The 17,483-nt window shown below is 38.4% G+C and overlaps 1 protein-coding gene across 1 annotated transcript in view; it reads left to right on the forward strand.

Moving 5' to 3' along the window:
- CDC5L (cell division cycle 5 like) overlaps positions 1-7,975 on the forward strand; it is a 45,331-nt gene extending 37,356 nt beyond the window's left edge. Inside the window, exons 15-16 of the mRNA XM_061146846.1 lie at positions 2,948-3,160; positions 3,916-7,975. Of these exons, the coding sequence (XP_061002829.1) occupies positions 2,948-3,160; positions 3,916-4,020 (318 nt within the window). The 3' untranslated portion in view covers positions 4,021-7,975. The remainder of the gene's footprint in view (positions 1-2,947; positions 3,161-3,915) is intronic.
- The last annotated feature ends 9,508 nt before the right edge of the window (positions 7,976-17,483 follow it).

The following is a 17,483-nucleotide window of genomic DNA, read 5'->3' on the forward strand; positions in this document are numbered from 1 at the left end:
TGTATATTTGACAGTATTTTCCCATGGTACCATTTCTACTTATTCCAACCCCCCCCCCCCCATTTAGTATTTTAGAAAAAAAATTGTCACACTGTCTCCCTTGTTACAGGGTACTTTCAATTATATTATTGTGAATTACAGAGTATCATTTGGGTATATGTTATCCTGAAACTACTTAGCTTTGATTGCTTTTAGAAGTCACTTGATGGAATCAGTTTGGATGGTGGTAGGAGAGAGGAAAGAAGTTGCAGGGAGAAATGGACACAAAGAAATTGACACAGATTTAATAAGTATTCCTGAGGCTTTGACCTCATAATTACAAGTGTTGATGGAAACACGTATTTGCAGATCATGGTGAAGTGATGACATTGTGGGATGTACAATGTACACCCAGAGAAGGTGTTATACTAATGGAATTCTGCATCACAGCCTGCTGCTTCTCAACTTTTCCTTGTACCCTCTAAACTGAGGCTTTCTCTGTAGCAGCTCTAGAATTTTGTTGAAACCTTCTGCTAAGTGTCCCTCTCCAGTTCTTTTTGAATATATACACTTTAAATTCTTTTCACCTAATTTTAGAATCATCTGAGAGGCAACCCACTTGTGCACAGTGTACATATTTAATAGGAAAATTGTTATTTCTCTTAATTTTATGGAGTCTTTTTTTTTATGGAGTCTTTTTGCTCCTCAAAAGTTAAAAACATTTTTGTTGTTGTTGCCAAATGTGATATTCTCTCCTTTATGGGTTTTATGCCAAGTTTAAGATTATAACTTTATACTAATCTAGTAATTTTGTACTTTTGAGGGGATTGTTTTGATCACAGCTGTGGTATATTAATTGAATATTATTCACTTATTTAAAATGTGCTTAATGTATAATACATAGAAGTGCATTTTTGAGATACAGATGGTGAAGATATATCGCTGCTAGCCCCCAAAACTGCCAGCCCCAGGATTAATGATAGCAGGAGTTATTTTTGGAGGTAGAAATTAGTTTTCCCCATACTGTGAAATTCAAGCCTGCTTTGAGTTTGGATCATGGGTGAAGTTATTATGAATAACTTATTTGGGACTAGGCTGTAAAACTGTTCAAGTATAAGAGAAACCCTTCTTAAGCCTAATTTTGTATTATGGTAGTTGAAGTATAAGAATAATGTACTTTTTTTTCCCTTTTCCATTGTGGTTTATTACAGGATATTGAATATAGCTCCCTGTGCTATAGAGTATGATCTGGTTATTTGTCCATTCTATACATAATATTTTGTATCTGCTAACCCCAAACTCCCAGTGCATCCTCCTCCTGCCCCTCCCCTTGGCAACCACACGTCTCTTCTTTATGTCTGTGTGTCTGTTTCTGTTTCATAGGTAAGTTCATTTGTGTCATATTTGAGATTCCACATATAAGTGGTATCGTATGGTATCTGTCTTTTTCTTTCAGACTTGCTTTGCTTACTGTGATAATCGCTAGGTCCATCCATGTTGCCGCAGATGGCATCATTTCGCCCTTTAGTGGCTAGTGGTATTGCATCGTGTGTGTGTGTGTATATATAGATAGAGATGTAGGTGTAGATATACGGTATCTCCTTTATCCATTGATGTGTCCGTGGACATTTAGGTTCTTTCCATGTCTTGGTTATTGTGAATTGTGCTGCTGTGAACATAAGGATGCGTGTATATTTTGAATTAGGATTTTGTCACAGATATATGCCCAGGAGTGGGACTGCCAGGTCATATGGCACCTCTGTTTTTAGTTTTTTGAAGAACCTTCATACTGTTTTCCATAGCGCTGCATCAATTTACATTCCCACGAACAGTGTAGGAGGAGGGTTCTCTTTCTCTACATCCTCTTCAGCATGTTATTTGTAGACATTTTAGTGATGGCCATTTTGACCAGCTGGTACCTCATTGTAGGTTTGACTTGCATTTCTTTAATAATTAGTGATGATGAGTGTTTTTATGTGCCTCTTAGCCACCTGTAAGTCTGTTTTGGAGAAATGTCTATTTGGGTCTTCTGCTCATTTTTTTATTTTTTATTTTTATTTTTGCTATTAAGTTATGTGAGCTGCTTGCATATTTTGGAAATTAAGCCCTTGACAGCCACATCATTTGCAAATATTTTCTCCCAGTCCTTAGTTTGTCTTTTCATTTTGCTTATGGTTTCTTTTGCTCTGTAAAGGCTTAAAAGTTTGATTTGGTCCCATTTGCTTATTTTTGCTTTTGTTTCTATTGCCTTGGGAGACTGACCTAAGAAAACATTAGTATGATTTATGTCAGCGAATGGTTTACCTGTGTTCTGTTCTAGGAGTTTTATGGTATCATGTCTTATCTTTAAGTCTTTTAAGCTATTTCAAGCTTATTTTTGTATAAGGCATGAGGGTGTTTTCTGACTTCACTCATTTACTTGTGGCTGTCCAACTTTCCCAAGACCGCTTACTAAAGCGACTGTCTTTGCCTTATTGTATATTCTTGCCGCCTTTGTCGAAGATTAATTGTAGGTGTATGAGTTTGTTTCTGGGCTCTCTATTCTGTTTCATTGATCCATTTGTGTGTTTTTGTGCCAATACCAATGCTGTTTTGGTTATTGTAGCTTTGTAATATTGTCCGAAGTCTGAGAGGCTTATGCCTTCTGCTTTGTTCTTTCTCCTCAGGATTGCTTTGGCATTCTGGGTCTGGCATATATGGTTCCATATAGATTTTAGGATTCTTTGGTCTGTGTGCATGCTAAGTTGCTTCAGGCATGTCCAACTCTTTGCAACTCTATGAACTGTAGCCCTCCAAGCTCCTGGGAAGGCCAGGTGGCTTTGCTCTGGTTGTGTGAAAAATGTCATAGGTGATAAGATGGGGATCGCATCTGCTGTACTTTTGCTTTGAGGCAGTAGATGAGCAGTCGTGCCTTTTGTCCTATTATTGGCCTGCTTTTCTCATGATGTGATCTTCCCCTGGCCCCCAGATAAACAGGGGTCACATGACGACAGAAGCCAAGAGAGCTGCGAAGATGGAAAAGAAGATGAAAATCCTGCTTGGGGGTTACCAGTCTCGTGCGATGGGGCTCATGAAGCAGCTGAATGACTTGTGGGACCAGATTGAGCAGGCTTACTTGGAGTTACGCACTTTTGAAGAACTCAAGAAACATGAAGATTCTGCTATTCCCCGGAGGCTAGAGGTACCATTATTACCTTGCAGTCCTGCTTAGAAAGAGAGCTCCAAAGAATAATCAGGGTTTCCCTTTTTTCCCTGCCTGTGCAGGCTATCGTTTGCATTTGACATTGTCTGGCTTTTTTTCAATGAAAGCCTAAAAGTTTTGACTTTCTTATCTAGAATGGCCTGTGTGTAGATGGATAGGCCAGGCTATTGTGGATACACAGAGACTTTTCCTTTGCTAATTTTTTGTTTTCCATGTAGATACACTATGAAATAGAATAAGTAACCTTATGATTTCCCCCCCTGAAACTTAATTGCATCCCATTCATACAGCTTTCTGAGGTAATTAAACCGATGTCTTTTTGTTTTGTAATTTAGAATGCTGAGAATATAGCTAGTCATCCCAGAACATCAAATCCTTTGGCCAGGTTTGGTTTAACTTTATTTGCCAAATGTGCATGAAAGTCCATGCCCAGATAAACGGCAGCCAGGGCTTATTTAAGTGCATGGTGGGTGTTCATAGCACAGTGATGGCTTATTTATTTGAGATAGCAGAGATTTTACAAATGCTGGCAGATGTGTGACCAAATCAAAGAGTGGCCTCAGCACTGGTTTTATAGTAAAAGTAGTTGCTATTTTTATTTCTCTTTGGGGAATACTTAACTCTTGAAAGTGTTGACCTAACTCAGCTGTTTATAAGATTATAAAGTACCATAAGATATTTTTAATTTTCAGTGTGCTTACCTATGAAATAATTAATGTTTTTATTTCTTCAAGTGTCTAAAAGAAGATGTTCAGCGACAGCAGGAAAGAGAAAAGGAACTTCAGCATAGATATGCTGATTTGCTGTTGGAGAAGGAGACTTTAAAGGCCAAATTCTGAAGCATATTCCCTCACAACTGAATTAATGACTGGTGTTCAGACCCTGGAAGGCTGAAACTGCTGTTTATCTTCATTGACAAATTTGGCAACCATCTGTGGTTTTTCAATTGTTTATTTTAAATGATACCAATCTTACGCATTTATGTGTAAAGACTTTAATTCCACAGGACATTTTAGGGTTTAAATTATTAAGACGATCATTCTTTTAGCAGTGTCTTATTTGCAAATTTTTTTAGTTTTGGCCTTTAATTTTAAAAGCCTGATTTTAAAGTGCTGCCTGTGAGTAAACTCTTGAATAAAAACAAAATATAAAAAGTTGAGAATGTAGCCTTTTGTTTGAAATAGATACTTACAGTGCCCACAAAGCAGCAGATAATGAGTAACTCTTGGATAATAAAAATGGCAATCCAGTATCTTAATTTAAATCCTTAAGAGGCAATCCTTTTGTGGCTTTGTTAGTTTTGACCATTTTTGCATAGGATGATCATTTCTCTATACACTGGCAAGAAAGGTTAACTTTTTAATACCTCAGTTTTGTTTTTTTTCCCCAGTATAACAATCAGCAGGTCTCCTCTCTGCCCAGCTACTTACACAGATAGGACTGGATTAGGACTCAAAAGGTTTAATTTTTCTTGACTTGTTATTTTCTTGTAAATAGTTTTTTGACAAAGGCATTTTAAAGATTAATTCCAACCATACTACCAAATTTTATTAAAGCTCAATGTTTATCTTAACAAGTCAATCACACAAGTGTAGAATTTGGGGAGTGTGTAGAGGTGGAAAGATCTAACTATAATAATTCATATGAAATCATTATTTGGCTACAAGTTCAAAATAAGCTAGTGATATCTTGGACTCACCAAAAAAGTTTGCTTAATCTTAGACTGCTAGGGATTAAAGGGAGCAAATGAGGGATTCATTCATTCATCAGATATTGTTAACTGTCTAGCCAGTGTCTGAGTCCTGGAGATAGCAACTAAAATAGACAGCCTTCTGGTTTTATGGAGTTTACAGTCTGTTGAGAATGACTGACAGTGAAAATTCAGGGAAGAAGAATGACTCTTCTTACACACCGGGACTTATTTAAGTTTTAGAGATGACATGTTATTAAGACAAGGTTCTTGCTCTCACAGAGGTGTCGTTAATGGCAATAAGTACCAAACAGGGGCAGGTATTAAATTATGAACTTTAGATTCAGTGGAGAGAGTTAAAATAGGGTGATGGGACATAGTGACTGACTGACTACTCTAGGTTGGAAGATCAAATTAGCTGTATTTGGCATCTTAAAAGGAGCCATCTTTGTGAGGTTCCAGGGAACAGCAATACCAGCAGAGTAAAGCGCTAGCACAAAGCGCATTTGGTGTATTTGAGGAGCAGAAAGGAAGACAGTGTGACGAGTGTTAACAATGGCATTTGTATGGGATACCTGGCTGGATAGGGCCATATAGGAGGCAATGGTAAGGAACTTGGATCTTATTCTGTGATGAGAAGCTATGAGAAGATTCTGTGCAACGTAATGACACAATCAGATTTATCCTGTGCATATACGGTATGTCTCACCAGGCTGGAGATAAGGAAGCTGGTTAAACATGGGAGCCTGGTGCAGTAATCGAGGCAAACAACAATAATGACTCAGACTAGGGTGGAGCCAGTCTTGATGGAGACAGGTTGGAAGAATTTGAGCAGTAATGATTCTATAGTCTTTATAAATATATTTGTATTTTCCTCATATCTAGTCACTTTTTTTACTTTTTTAGTCACCTCATATTCTAGTACTTTTTTCAGTAACTTCACATGGTTTTTTTAAGGAAATATTTTGACATCCTGTGTGGATAATGATAATGTTGTTTCTTCTAATAGTTTTAATTTTTATTGCACGTTTTGGTGGCTGAAATGTTCAATAATCATGATGATGATGGTGGTAGACATTCTTATTATATTTCTGGTTTTAATGGGTATGTCCATAGTGTTTTACCTTTAGGTTGGCTGTTTTGAGTCAGATATTATTTTCTTTAGAAAGGAAATACCCTCTTTTTAGATTTTAAAGAATTAGAAATAGCTCTGAAATTTTGTCAAATACACATTTTTGGTATGTCTTAAGATGATCATACAGTTTTTTTTTTTTCCATTTGATTTGTTGATGATGCTTTGATAGATTTTCTAACCATCTTTGAGCTCCTGGAATTAGGTCAGTTAAGTAAAGAAGATTTTTTAAAAAAAATATTAGTTTACTTATGTGAGCTTGAGTTATGTGGTTTAAAAATAACTGATCAAATAATATTGATAGTTACTTTGTTCTCAAAATTTGAAGTAATGCACATACTTGTACCCTAAAAAGTGACCAAGAATTGCATCATTTCAAAGCTGGCAGTTTGGCTCTGTCAACTGCTCGTGATGTTGACCCTTAGTAGTGCAGCTTTCGCTGTTAATAATAAGCAGATGTGCCGTTGTCTTTTGTCCGTGTCCTGTAATGCCTGGGATTCTTTACCAGCATCTTCTGAGGGCAATGTTGGGTGGCTGTTTTAACATTCACTTTCACTGTATTCTCTTAAACATGCGTTCATTCTGTGGTGGTGTTAAAACTAGTGATCAAAAGCATGTTCAAGTTTCAGTAACTTTGGGACAGAAATTAAAGTGATGAAGACCCAAAAGAAACCACCACTATGAATAGTGAGAGCCCTCTTTGAAATATTAGAAATAATGGTGAGAAAAGAAAAAGCAGTCTTGAAGAAAAAAGTACACTACAGTGATTGTAGACTTAAACTCTCCAACCATGCATCCTCTTATCTTTATGTTAGTTTCTCTGGGAAGACTAGTTTTGAAATATGGGATGTCCTTCAGAATTAATTTCTTCTAAAATGTGACTGCCCTATTGCTACTATAGAATTTGATTGGCTAATATTTTATTTAGGAAAATTGCCTTTTTACATGAGAGTTTGGGGCTTTTGGGCTAGCGTCTAGGTTTTGAGTTAGGCATTTTGCTAGCTCTATGAAGTGAATAGGATACCTGTGTATATTTCACTGTATGTTAAGCAGTTACATTATAGCATGAGAGTGATTTGTTTCATGAAAAATTGAAGAATTGTGCTTATAAAACTTCTGAGTTCAGACTCTTTAGGAAATAAATTCTTGATAACTCCAGTTTCTTTTGTGGCTATTTGTATGTTTTTAAAATTTAAAAAGTTTTTTGTTTTAAAATGTATTTCTTCTTCTGCGTTTATTATCTACTAAATTTAAGTAATTTATACTTTTCCAGAAAACTTTTCATTTTGTTGAAATTTAACACATTCGATACTTTTAATAGAGAATAAAAGTCTCTTTTCTATTAAACTTGATACTTGTAAGAAATTTATGTTTTCTTAGTTTTACCATTTTCTTTTCCTTGATTAGACTTTCTAAAGGTATCTTTTTTCTCTTAAAAAAGAAGACTGGATTTGTTTATCAATTATGGCTTTGTTTTAAAATGTACTACTTTCTCATTTTGTGTTTATTATTTCCTTTGTTTGCTCTAGATTTTTTTCCTATAACTTTTTAAATCTGATACTTTTTTGTTTATATACAATTGAATATGTTCAAGGCTTTTCCTTATCTCCAATTTCAAGTATGTTCACATCCCAGCTATAATAATGTGTCTTGTTTTCTAAGTAGTTTATCTTTGTGTTTTGGTTTAATAGCTAAGAATATTTTAAAATTTCTGTGTGATTTGCCTTTAAAAAAATTTTTTTTTTTTTGCTACTTGTAAAATATTTACCTTGACAGTAAATATGGCTTATTTGGTTTCTTTTTTTAAGAATTTATTGAGGTTCGGGGGCCTAGCATTTTTAAAGAGTGTTCTGTGGGTGTCTTGAATGAAAGTTTATTCAATTTGTGTGTGACAGAGGTGAATGTGTATCTGTTCAACCACTTTAATTCAATTTTCATTTTATTTTTTTAATAAATGACCATAGACTAATAATATTGTCTTAGAGTCTCCTATTATAGTTATTTCTCTCAGTTTCATCTTGTCTAGCTTTTGCTTTGTGTGGTTTGATACTGTTAGTATATAAATACCTGTGTCTATTAGGTACAATTCATAAGGAAGACTTACTAATGTTATTCTTTGTGTCCTACTTAAGCTTTTTGCCTCGAATTTTACTTTCTTTGATAGTAGAATATTTGTCCTCTTTGTTTATATTTGCTTGATAAATTGTTACCTATCCTGTTATATTTAGCTTTCATATAATTTCTAGTTGTGTCTTATTGGATTTTATATTTCAACTCATTTGGAGAGTCTCTGCATTTTAATAGGAAATCTAATCCAGTTGCTTTTATGTTAATTACTGACTTTGGTGTTCTGTGATCCTATTTTGTGCTTTCTCACTGATTCCTTTAATTTCCTAAATGGACTCTAATTTCCTGGTTTTAATTTTCTTAGCAATTTAAAAAATATATCCTCAAAAAAAGAAGAATTTACATCCTCTTGTAAATTTTACCAATGATTGTGTTATCATTTAAGGTTCAGGATCATTCAGAAGAAGGAAATACCAGTAATTTGAAATACCAGTAATTTGAACAGTTAACATTCAATATGAAGAATTATTAACTACAGGTGGCTCAGTGGTGAAGAATCCACCTGCCAATGCAGGAGACGTGGGTTCAATCCCTGGGTCGAGATGATCCCCTGGAGGAGGAAATGGCTGTCCACTTAAGTATCTTTGCCTAGAACGTCCCATGGATGTAGAAACCTAGCGGGCTCCAGTCCACGGGGCTGCAAAAAGTTGACAACACAGCCTGCAGCATAGCTTACCGGGATTAACCGCTAAGAGGGGCTGACATCTCTAAAGAATACCCGAATAGCAGATGTAGGGAGCAGCCACTACTTGTAGACTGAGAGATCCCTCAAGGAAGGAACAAACTTTTGAAAGAGCCCTTTCCCTCCTCCCCCAAAGCTGAGATTCAGATCTCATTGAAGACAGTGTGGTGGGCTCACTGGGTGGAGAAATTTGCTTGAAGTGCCACAGTTTAAGGTGGCAGGCAGAGTGTTGGGGAAACTTGCTAGGAAGTCACTTGGTGGGATGCCTGTGACAATTGGAGGGAGGCTGCCTCTTGAGTGACTGGCTGAATTCCGGAGAGTGTGTGCCACTGGCCAAGAAGCCTCCTGCTGGCAAGAAAGCCACATGCTGACAATGATGTGTTAGGAACAAGAAGGAAAAGCAGCAGAACCGGGAGTGAAGTTGCTTGCACTTACAGTGCCCCACCAGTGCCTCCTGCTGACAGTGCTAATAATGTGTCACCGGTGAAGGAGGAATGTTTATAGGCTACAACTCTAGTATCGAATGGCAGTGCAAAAGGGTGGATTTGAGCTGGCTCAATAGCCCATTGTTTTCCAGGCTTTTCTCCTCAAGCCTGTATTTATCTTAGCAGCTGAGTAAAGAGCGAAGCTGTTGTCTGAACCACTTTTAATTCCATTAACAACACCTTTATGTCTCTGGGGAATCTCCAGTGTATGTGTCCTATTTCACTATTCAGAGCTACTTTATTCATCTTCTTGTCCCTGATGGGTAGTCTTTAGATTTGAATCCAAGATTTTCATCTCTGCCTGGCCCCTTGGCCTTAGGCCATTTGTTCGAAGTATTACCTTGATTCCTTCTTCTTCCTCCTTCACTCCTGTATCCTTTTTTTGTGTCCTCTTTACTCCACATTTGCAAACCTAGACAGCATATTAATAAAAGCAGAGACATTACTTTGCCAACAAAGGTCCATCTAGTCAAAGCTATGGTTTTCCCCGTAGTCGCGTATGGATGTGAGAGTTGGACCATAAAGAAAGCTGAGTGCCGAAGAATTGATGCTTTTGATCTGTGGTGTTGAAGAAGACTTGAGAGTCCAAGGAGATCAAACCAGTCCTAAAGGAAATCAGTCCTGAAAATTCATTACAAGGACTGATGCTGAAGCTGAAGCTCCAATACTTTGGCCACCTGATGTGAAGAACTGACTCATTTGGTAAAGACCCTGATCCTGGGAAGGATTGAAGGCAGGAGGAGGAGGGGACGACAGGATGAGATGGTTGGATGGCATCACTGACTTGATGGACGTTAGTTTGAGCAAGCTCCGGGAGTTGGTGATGGACAGGGAAGCCTGACACACTGCAGTCCATGGGGTTGCAAAGAGTTGGACACGACTGAACTGAACTCTACATTTGCACCCAGAACTGAAGCCAAGAGAGGAGTTCAGACAATACTCTGTCCTTAAAATTTTTGGCTTTATCAGTAATAGATGCATATGCTTAGAATATCACGTTATATGGCAAGATTACTTTTTATATTTTTGAACTTTTTTACTCTCCACATAAAAATGTGGCAGCCCCAAGCCTCTGGACAACGCTTTCAACATAATGAGATGACAAGCTATCCCCATGCACTCCAGAGTATGAGTGAGTGGAGATAAACCACCAGGAGGCAAATGACCTGTTTGCTTTTGTGTCTGTGCAGGGAAAATAAAAGGGAGGCAGTGGGGCATCTGACAGACCTAAGAACAGGAGACCCCCAAAGTAGCCAACAGGTATTCAAGGAAAGAGTGGTGGATCAATCTGAGATTGATGGCTGAAATTGGGAGGTGTTTTGCCCACTGGGGTAGTGGGTGAGTGAGAGAGTAAAAGTTTAAAGACAAATTGGCAATGTCTTGATTGATGTTGATGATGTTGATGAGACATTGATTGATCAATGTCTCAATGATTGATGTGTTAATATTTTTTAAGATAGGCCTAAATGTTTTAAAAGTCTGTTTCAAGGCAAGATTTTTTTCCCTTTGGGTATGGGGGAGTTGGGGGAGGAGTACAATAACTTATTATGGGGTTTCCCAGGTGGTGCTAGTGGTAAAGAACCTGCCCGCCAATCTAGGAGAGGCGTTAAGAGATGCAGATTCAAGCCCTGGGTAGGGAAGATCTCTGGAGGAGGGCATGGCAATCCACTTCAGTATTCTTACCTGGAGAATCCCATGGACAATAACTTATCATAGATTGGTATTAAAATTACCAGCCTTGGGTCTTCCCTGGTGGTCCAGTGGTTAAGACTTGCCCTTCCAGTGTAGGGGGTACAGGTTTGATCCCTGGTCAGGGAGCTAAGATTCTACATGCTTGATGGCCAAAAAACCAAAACATAAAGCAGAAACAATACTGTAACAAATTCACTAAAGACTTTAAAAATGGTCTGCATTAAAAAAAGTCTTTTTTAAAGATTATAATACCAGCTCTAATATATTTGTTAACCTACCCTGTAGAGTTGTGCTGTCTAGTATGGAAGCCACTAGCCAAATGTGACTATTGAGCACTCAAGAAGTGCCTGGTTTAAATCGAGTTGTGCTCTAAGTAACTTACTGGATTTTGAACACTTAGTATGGAAAAAATATAAACTATCTCAACTTTTAAATATTGCTTACATGTTGAAATGCGAATATTTTTGATAGAGTGGGTTAAATAAAACATTATTAGAATTAAGTCCACCTGTTTTTACTTTTTAAAATGTGGCTAGTAGAAAATTTAAAATTACATGTGTGGCTTGCATTATATTTCTGCTGCTAAGCACTGTTCTAATTCTTTTGTTATTGATTTATAATTTAATTCCATTGTGGTTTGAGAACATACTCTGAATGATTTCAATCCTTTTAGATTTATTAAAGCTTGTTTTATAGCCCACCACATGGTCTGGGTGAATGTTCCCTGTTCACTTGAAAATAATGTGTATTCGGCAGGCTGTAATGTTCTATAAATGCCAGTTAGGTCACATTCATCGGTGGAGCTCAAGTTTCCTAAATCCTTAATTGCTTTTTTCTCTCCACTTCTATAAGTTGCTGAGAGAGATATATTGAAATCACCAACTATAATTGTGGGTTTGCATATATGCCGCCTTTTAGGTCCGTCCATTTTTGCTCCTTTCTGCATTCACGTTTAGGATTATTATGTCTTTTTGAATTGTCTCTTGACAATTGTCATTGTGAAATGTCCTCTATATCGGGCAATGTTGTCCTGGAGCCTGTTTTGTCTGATACTGTGTCATTGTGTGTCTTTTCCTGTCCTTTTACCTTTAACCTCTCTATCCTTAGAGTAGTTTTCATCATGTTGTTTGTGGCAGGCATGTCTCTCAGACATCTTGATACTCCATAGGTCACTGAGGTTCTGTTCTTTTTAAAAACTTACTTCTTTTCTTCTCTGTTCTTCCTCCTGTATAAATCCTATTGCTGTTTTTCAAGTTCACTGATCTTTTTTTCTGCAGTATCTACTTTTTAAAAATTAATATTCCTTTTCAGTTAATTTTCGTTTCAGATATTTCATTGTCTTTAGTGGTTTCATTTTGTTCTTTTTTACGTCCTTTCTCTCACAGTATTTGTATTTTCCTTTACATTCTTGAGCATCAAGAGCATGTTTATAATAACTTTTAGTTTAAAATTTTTTAATATAATTCTCATTGAAGTACAGTTGATTTACTGTATTAGTTTCAGCTGTACAGCATGGTGATTCAGTATTTTTGTAGCTTATACTCCATTGAGAATTTATAATAGCTTTTTTTTGTGTGTTGGGAGATGCATCATTAATTTATTATTTTTATTTTTTATTGAAGGATAATTGATTTACAATATTGTGTTAATTTTTGCTGCCCAGCAAAGTGACTCAGTTATACATTCTTTTTTATATTCCTTTCCATTATCGTTTATCTCAGGACATTGAGTATAGTTTCCTGTGCTATACAGTAGGACCTTGTCCATCCATTCTGTATGTAATTGTTTACTATAAATTGCTTTCAAAATGCCCTTTTCAGCTAATTCCATCATTTGTCATTTCTTAGTCAACTTTTACTCAATGATTTTTCTCTTAGAAGGTCATTTTCCAATTCTTTGTAGGTCTTGTACCTACAAAGGATGGCCTACATTTTGAATGTTATATTGCTGGCTTTTGCTTTCTTTATTTTGGCCTTTATTCTAGCAGATAGTGAATTTACTTTCAGATCAGTTTCATCCTTTGAGGCCTGTTTTTTTTTTTTTTTTCTAGACAATTTTCAAAAACCTTTATTGCCTAATTTGCTTTATTTTTTTTTAATTATTATTATTTTTTTGGTCATATATTGATATGAATCAGCCATAGATTTACACGTATTCCCCATCCCGATCCCCCCTCCCACCTCCCTCTCCACCCGATTCCTCTGGGTCTTCCCAGTGCACCAGGTCCGAGCACTTGTCTCATGCATCCCACCTGGGCTGGTGATCTGTTTCACCATAGATAGTATACATGCTGTTCTTTTGAAATATCCCACCCTCACATTCTCCCACAGAGTTCAAAAGTCTGTTCTGTATTTCTGTGCCTCTTTTTCTGTTTTGCATATGGGGTTATCGTTACCATCTTTCTAAATTCCATATACATGTGTCAGTATGCTGTAATGTTCTTTATCTTTCTGGCTTACTTCACTCTGTATAAGGGGCTCCAGTTTCATCCATCTCATTAGGACTGGTTCAAATGAATTCTTTTTAATGGCTGAGTAATATTCCATGGTGTATATGTACCACAGCTTCCTTATCCATTCATCTGCTGATGGGCATCTAGGTTGCTTCCATGTCCTGGCTATTATAAACAGTGCTGCGATGAACATTGGGGTGAGGCCTGTTTTTAAAGCAGACTATGGCCCATACCTGTTTTTGTAAATAAAATTTTATTGGAACACATGAATCTACCTTTTAAAAAATATATTTATTTATTTTGGCTGTGCTGGGACTTTGTTGCCGCGTACAGGCTTTCTCTACTTGCGACAAGTCAGGGCTATTCTAGTTGTGGTGCGTCGGCTTCCCATTGCGGTGGCTTCTCTCGTTGCAGAGCATGGGCTCTAGGACTTATCGGCTCAGTTGTGGTGCACGAGTTTAGTTGCCCCGCAGCATGTGGAATCTTCCTGAACCAGGGGCCAAACCCATGTACCCTGCATTGGCAGAAGGTGAATCTACCTTTTTGATTCATGAATAATTATAGAGGTTCTTTCTATATCTTGGGAGTATATCTTCTGCTGATACTCTTTGAAATCAAATTCATGGGAAAGCAGTTGTCATCCTTTTTCACCAGACATCACTTGATGTTCTGTCTCTGCCCAGCCCCACTTCCCCTGAGAATATTTGGTTGAATGTACTCAAAGATTGCCATGCAGTAACAAAGTGGTTAAAAAACAAGCTGGACCAGAGTTTAAAAGCCATGCATGTGGCTTGCCTCTAGGAGGTGTATGATGGATTACTGGAAGACTAAACATATAATTTTAATCTTTAATCATGCCCCCTGGAGAAGGGCATGGCAACCCACTTCAGTGTTCTTGCCTGGAGAATTCCATGGACAGAGGAGCCTGATAGGCTACAGTCTATCGGGTCACAAAGAGTAGGACACGACTGAGTGACTAACAAACATATAATTTACTCTCTGCTTCCAGAGTAGCCGTTGCAGAGAAACTTAATATTTGACTGAGAGTAGAACTGTTCAAAATATGTGGGTGTGGACTTTCCCAGTGGTCCAGTGGTTGGGAGTCTGCCTGCCAATGCAGGGGACATAGGTTCAATCTCTGGTCCGGGAAGATCCCACATGCCATGGAGCAACTAAGCCTCCATGTCCCATAGCCCGTGCTCCACAACAAGAGAAGCCACTGCAATGAGAAGCCCACACACTCAATGAAGAGTAGCTCCCACTGTCTGTAACTAGAGAAGTCCATGCACACCAACGAAGACCCAGCACAGCCAAAACTAAACAGATTTATTTAAAAAACTGAAAACAAAAAATTAAAAAAATATATGGGTGATGTTTATTCAATTAGTCCAAAAGAGAACTTCAAAGAAAAATGGTCAGGTTTGCCAACTGTAGTTCTGTGATTTAAAACTTTTTACCTGAGGAAGGAGAGATGAAGAAAACCTGTCCGGGTTTCGGACTTGCTTGCTTGAGAAATCTAGACTAGAAGTTTTTAACCTCTGTAGAGGTGTCTAGTGTCTGCCCCCAAAGTTCAGAATTGATTCATAAGATTGTGGGGGAGGAGAGTGGCAGCCATGTTTAATTTGGTTTTGGTCTGGCAGGAGTGAGCCGTTTCTCTGCTTGGTGGGTTAGGCAGAACCTACATGGATGAACTTCCTTTGATGGCACTTTGGAGAATTGAGCTTGGCGGGAAGATGGGGATCTTAGCAGTAATGAGCCTGCAGATACGAACAGGCAGTAAACTAGAGGGCTTTGGGGGCATTTAACCTGGCAGAAGCCATCATTTTCAGAAGAAGGTGGGCTGGAACTAGAGAATGAGTCTAGGGGAATCACAACTTAGAGACTCTTGTGTGGACTTATTTTCTTAGTTACCTGTTTGATTTTATTTTCCACTATTGCCTTGATGGTTAATCAAGTATTGGGTTGACCAAAAGATTCATTCATTTTTTCTCATAATATCTTATGGAAAAACCCAAAAGAGCTTTTGGGCCAACCCGATATTTTGTTCTTGCCTTTAATAGGAATCAGTCCTGAAGTGACATGCGGTTATGGTTGGTTAGGGAAGTGGTGGCATACCTCTTCCAAATTCCAACTGACTCTGTCAGGGCCCATGGAGTGTGGTCTGAAATTTGAGCTGGTTGGCTCAGCATGCCAGGGCCCAAATGCCATCTCGTGGTTAAACGGAGGAGTTGCTTTTAACTGCTGCTGCTGCTGCAAAGTGTCCGACTCTGTGCAACCCCATAGACGGCAGCCCACCAGGCTCCCCCGTCCCTGGGATTCTCCAGGCAAGAATACTGGAGTGGGTTGCCATTTCCTTCTCCGCATGTATACGACCCTGTAGACAGCAGCCCACCAGGCTCCTCCATCCCTGGGATTCTCCAGGCAAAAATACTGGAGTGGGTTGCCAGTTCCTTCTCCTGAGGGACCATCAAATCTGAAAAATAGAACATGTTCATTCTCAGATGTCATCATTATTTTCAAGTGAACTTGCTTCTTTGAGAATCCTTGCTTTGAACTAGTCTGTATGTGCTCTGTCCCATCCGGCTCTTTGTGACCCTATGGACCATGGCTTGTCAGGCTCCTTTGTCAATGGGATTCTCCAGGCAAAAATATGGGAGTGGGTTGCCATGCCCTCCTTCAGGGGATCTTCAGGACCCAGGGATTGAACCTATGTCTCCTGCATTACAGGTGGATTCTTTACTGCTGAACTTGGAACTAGATGGATTCCAAAAGAATACTAGGTCCTAACATTCCTCTTGGGACTTCCCTAGTAACTCAGTGGTAAAGAATCCACCTGCAATACAGAGGACACAGGAGACGTGGGTTTGATCCCTGGGTTGGGAAGATCCCCTGGAGAAGAAAATGGCAACCCACTCCAGTATTCTTGCCTGGAGAATCCCACGGACAAGGGAACCTAGTGGTCTAAAATCCATGGGGGTCCCAAAAGAGTAGAACAAGACTTAGTGACTAAACAACAACATCCCTAGCAGATAATGAGGAAATAATAGCAAAATTTTTGCTTAATGACAAAACCACAGCAAACACGTAGAGGGAAAAATCTAAGCAAAACCAGTGCTCTTTGAGAAATAGGTTCATCCACCCTGAGACTGAAATCTCCCTTAATAGACTGAGCTACTGTAGGAAGCTCCCTGAGTGTGGATGAGGAAGTGAAGATCAGCGTCTCTAACTACATGTGATGTGGCTGTAAAGCACCACACTGATTGTGGAACAATTTCATAAACATCAGGATGTGTGTGAGGCCTTTCCCCAAGTATTTGCCTAAGAAGTCATGCCCCTTTTCCAACAATGCTGCCACTGCTTTAAAAAAAACTCTTTGGAACTGCTTATTGGGATTGTTTTGAAACCTCCATTGGTGCTTGGGAAAGACTGACTTGGAGACAGTTCATGTAATGGGGCTGGAAAGGACAGAGGCCAAGGCAGAAAGATCGATGAGAAGATATTGATGGAAGGAGTCCAAGAATAGGTGACAAGGTATGAGCAGTGGAGACAGAAGAGGGTGGATCCAAGAGGCTTTGAGAAGTCAGAACTGAAAAGTGTAATACTTGGATATGGAGGCAAAAAATGGTGGTGGGTTAGTTGTCTCTGACAACATGGTGAATGAATTTTCTCCAAAAATTTTCTCAATTTTTGAAGAAAAGATGAAAGGTTTGCTTCTGGTGGAGATGTCAAGCGGGCATTGGGTCTGGAGGTTAAGAAGGAGATTGTTATTGGAGATCGATCGTTAACTTATTCGTGGAACAAACATCATAAAATACCTATAATAACAGCTAGCGGTTAGTAAGCACCTGTCATGCTGTGGAACAGCGCTGAACTCCTCTGTGCCCTAACTCATCCTCACAAAACTGGAAAGTGTGTGTGCTCATTACCTGCACTTTGTAGATGGAGATAAATCGTTTGAAAGGGCAGATTGTACCAATTTCATCCCCAGTTAAGGCTGAATTAAGTGAACGATAGTAGGGAGCAAGAAGAAATAAATGAAAAC

The sequence above is a fragment of the Dama dama genome, chromosome 7 (assembly GCF_033118175.1).
Source record: "Dama dama isolate Ldn47 chromosome 7, ASM3311817v1, whole genome shotgun sequence".
NCBI classification, from domain to species: domain Eukaryota; kingdom Metazoa; phylum Chordata; class Mammalia; order Artiodactyla; family Cervidae; genus Dama; species Dama dama.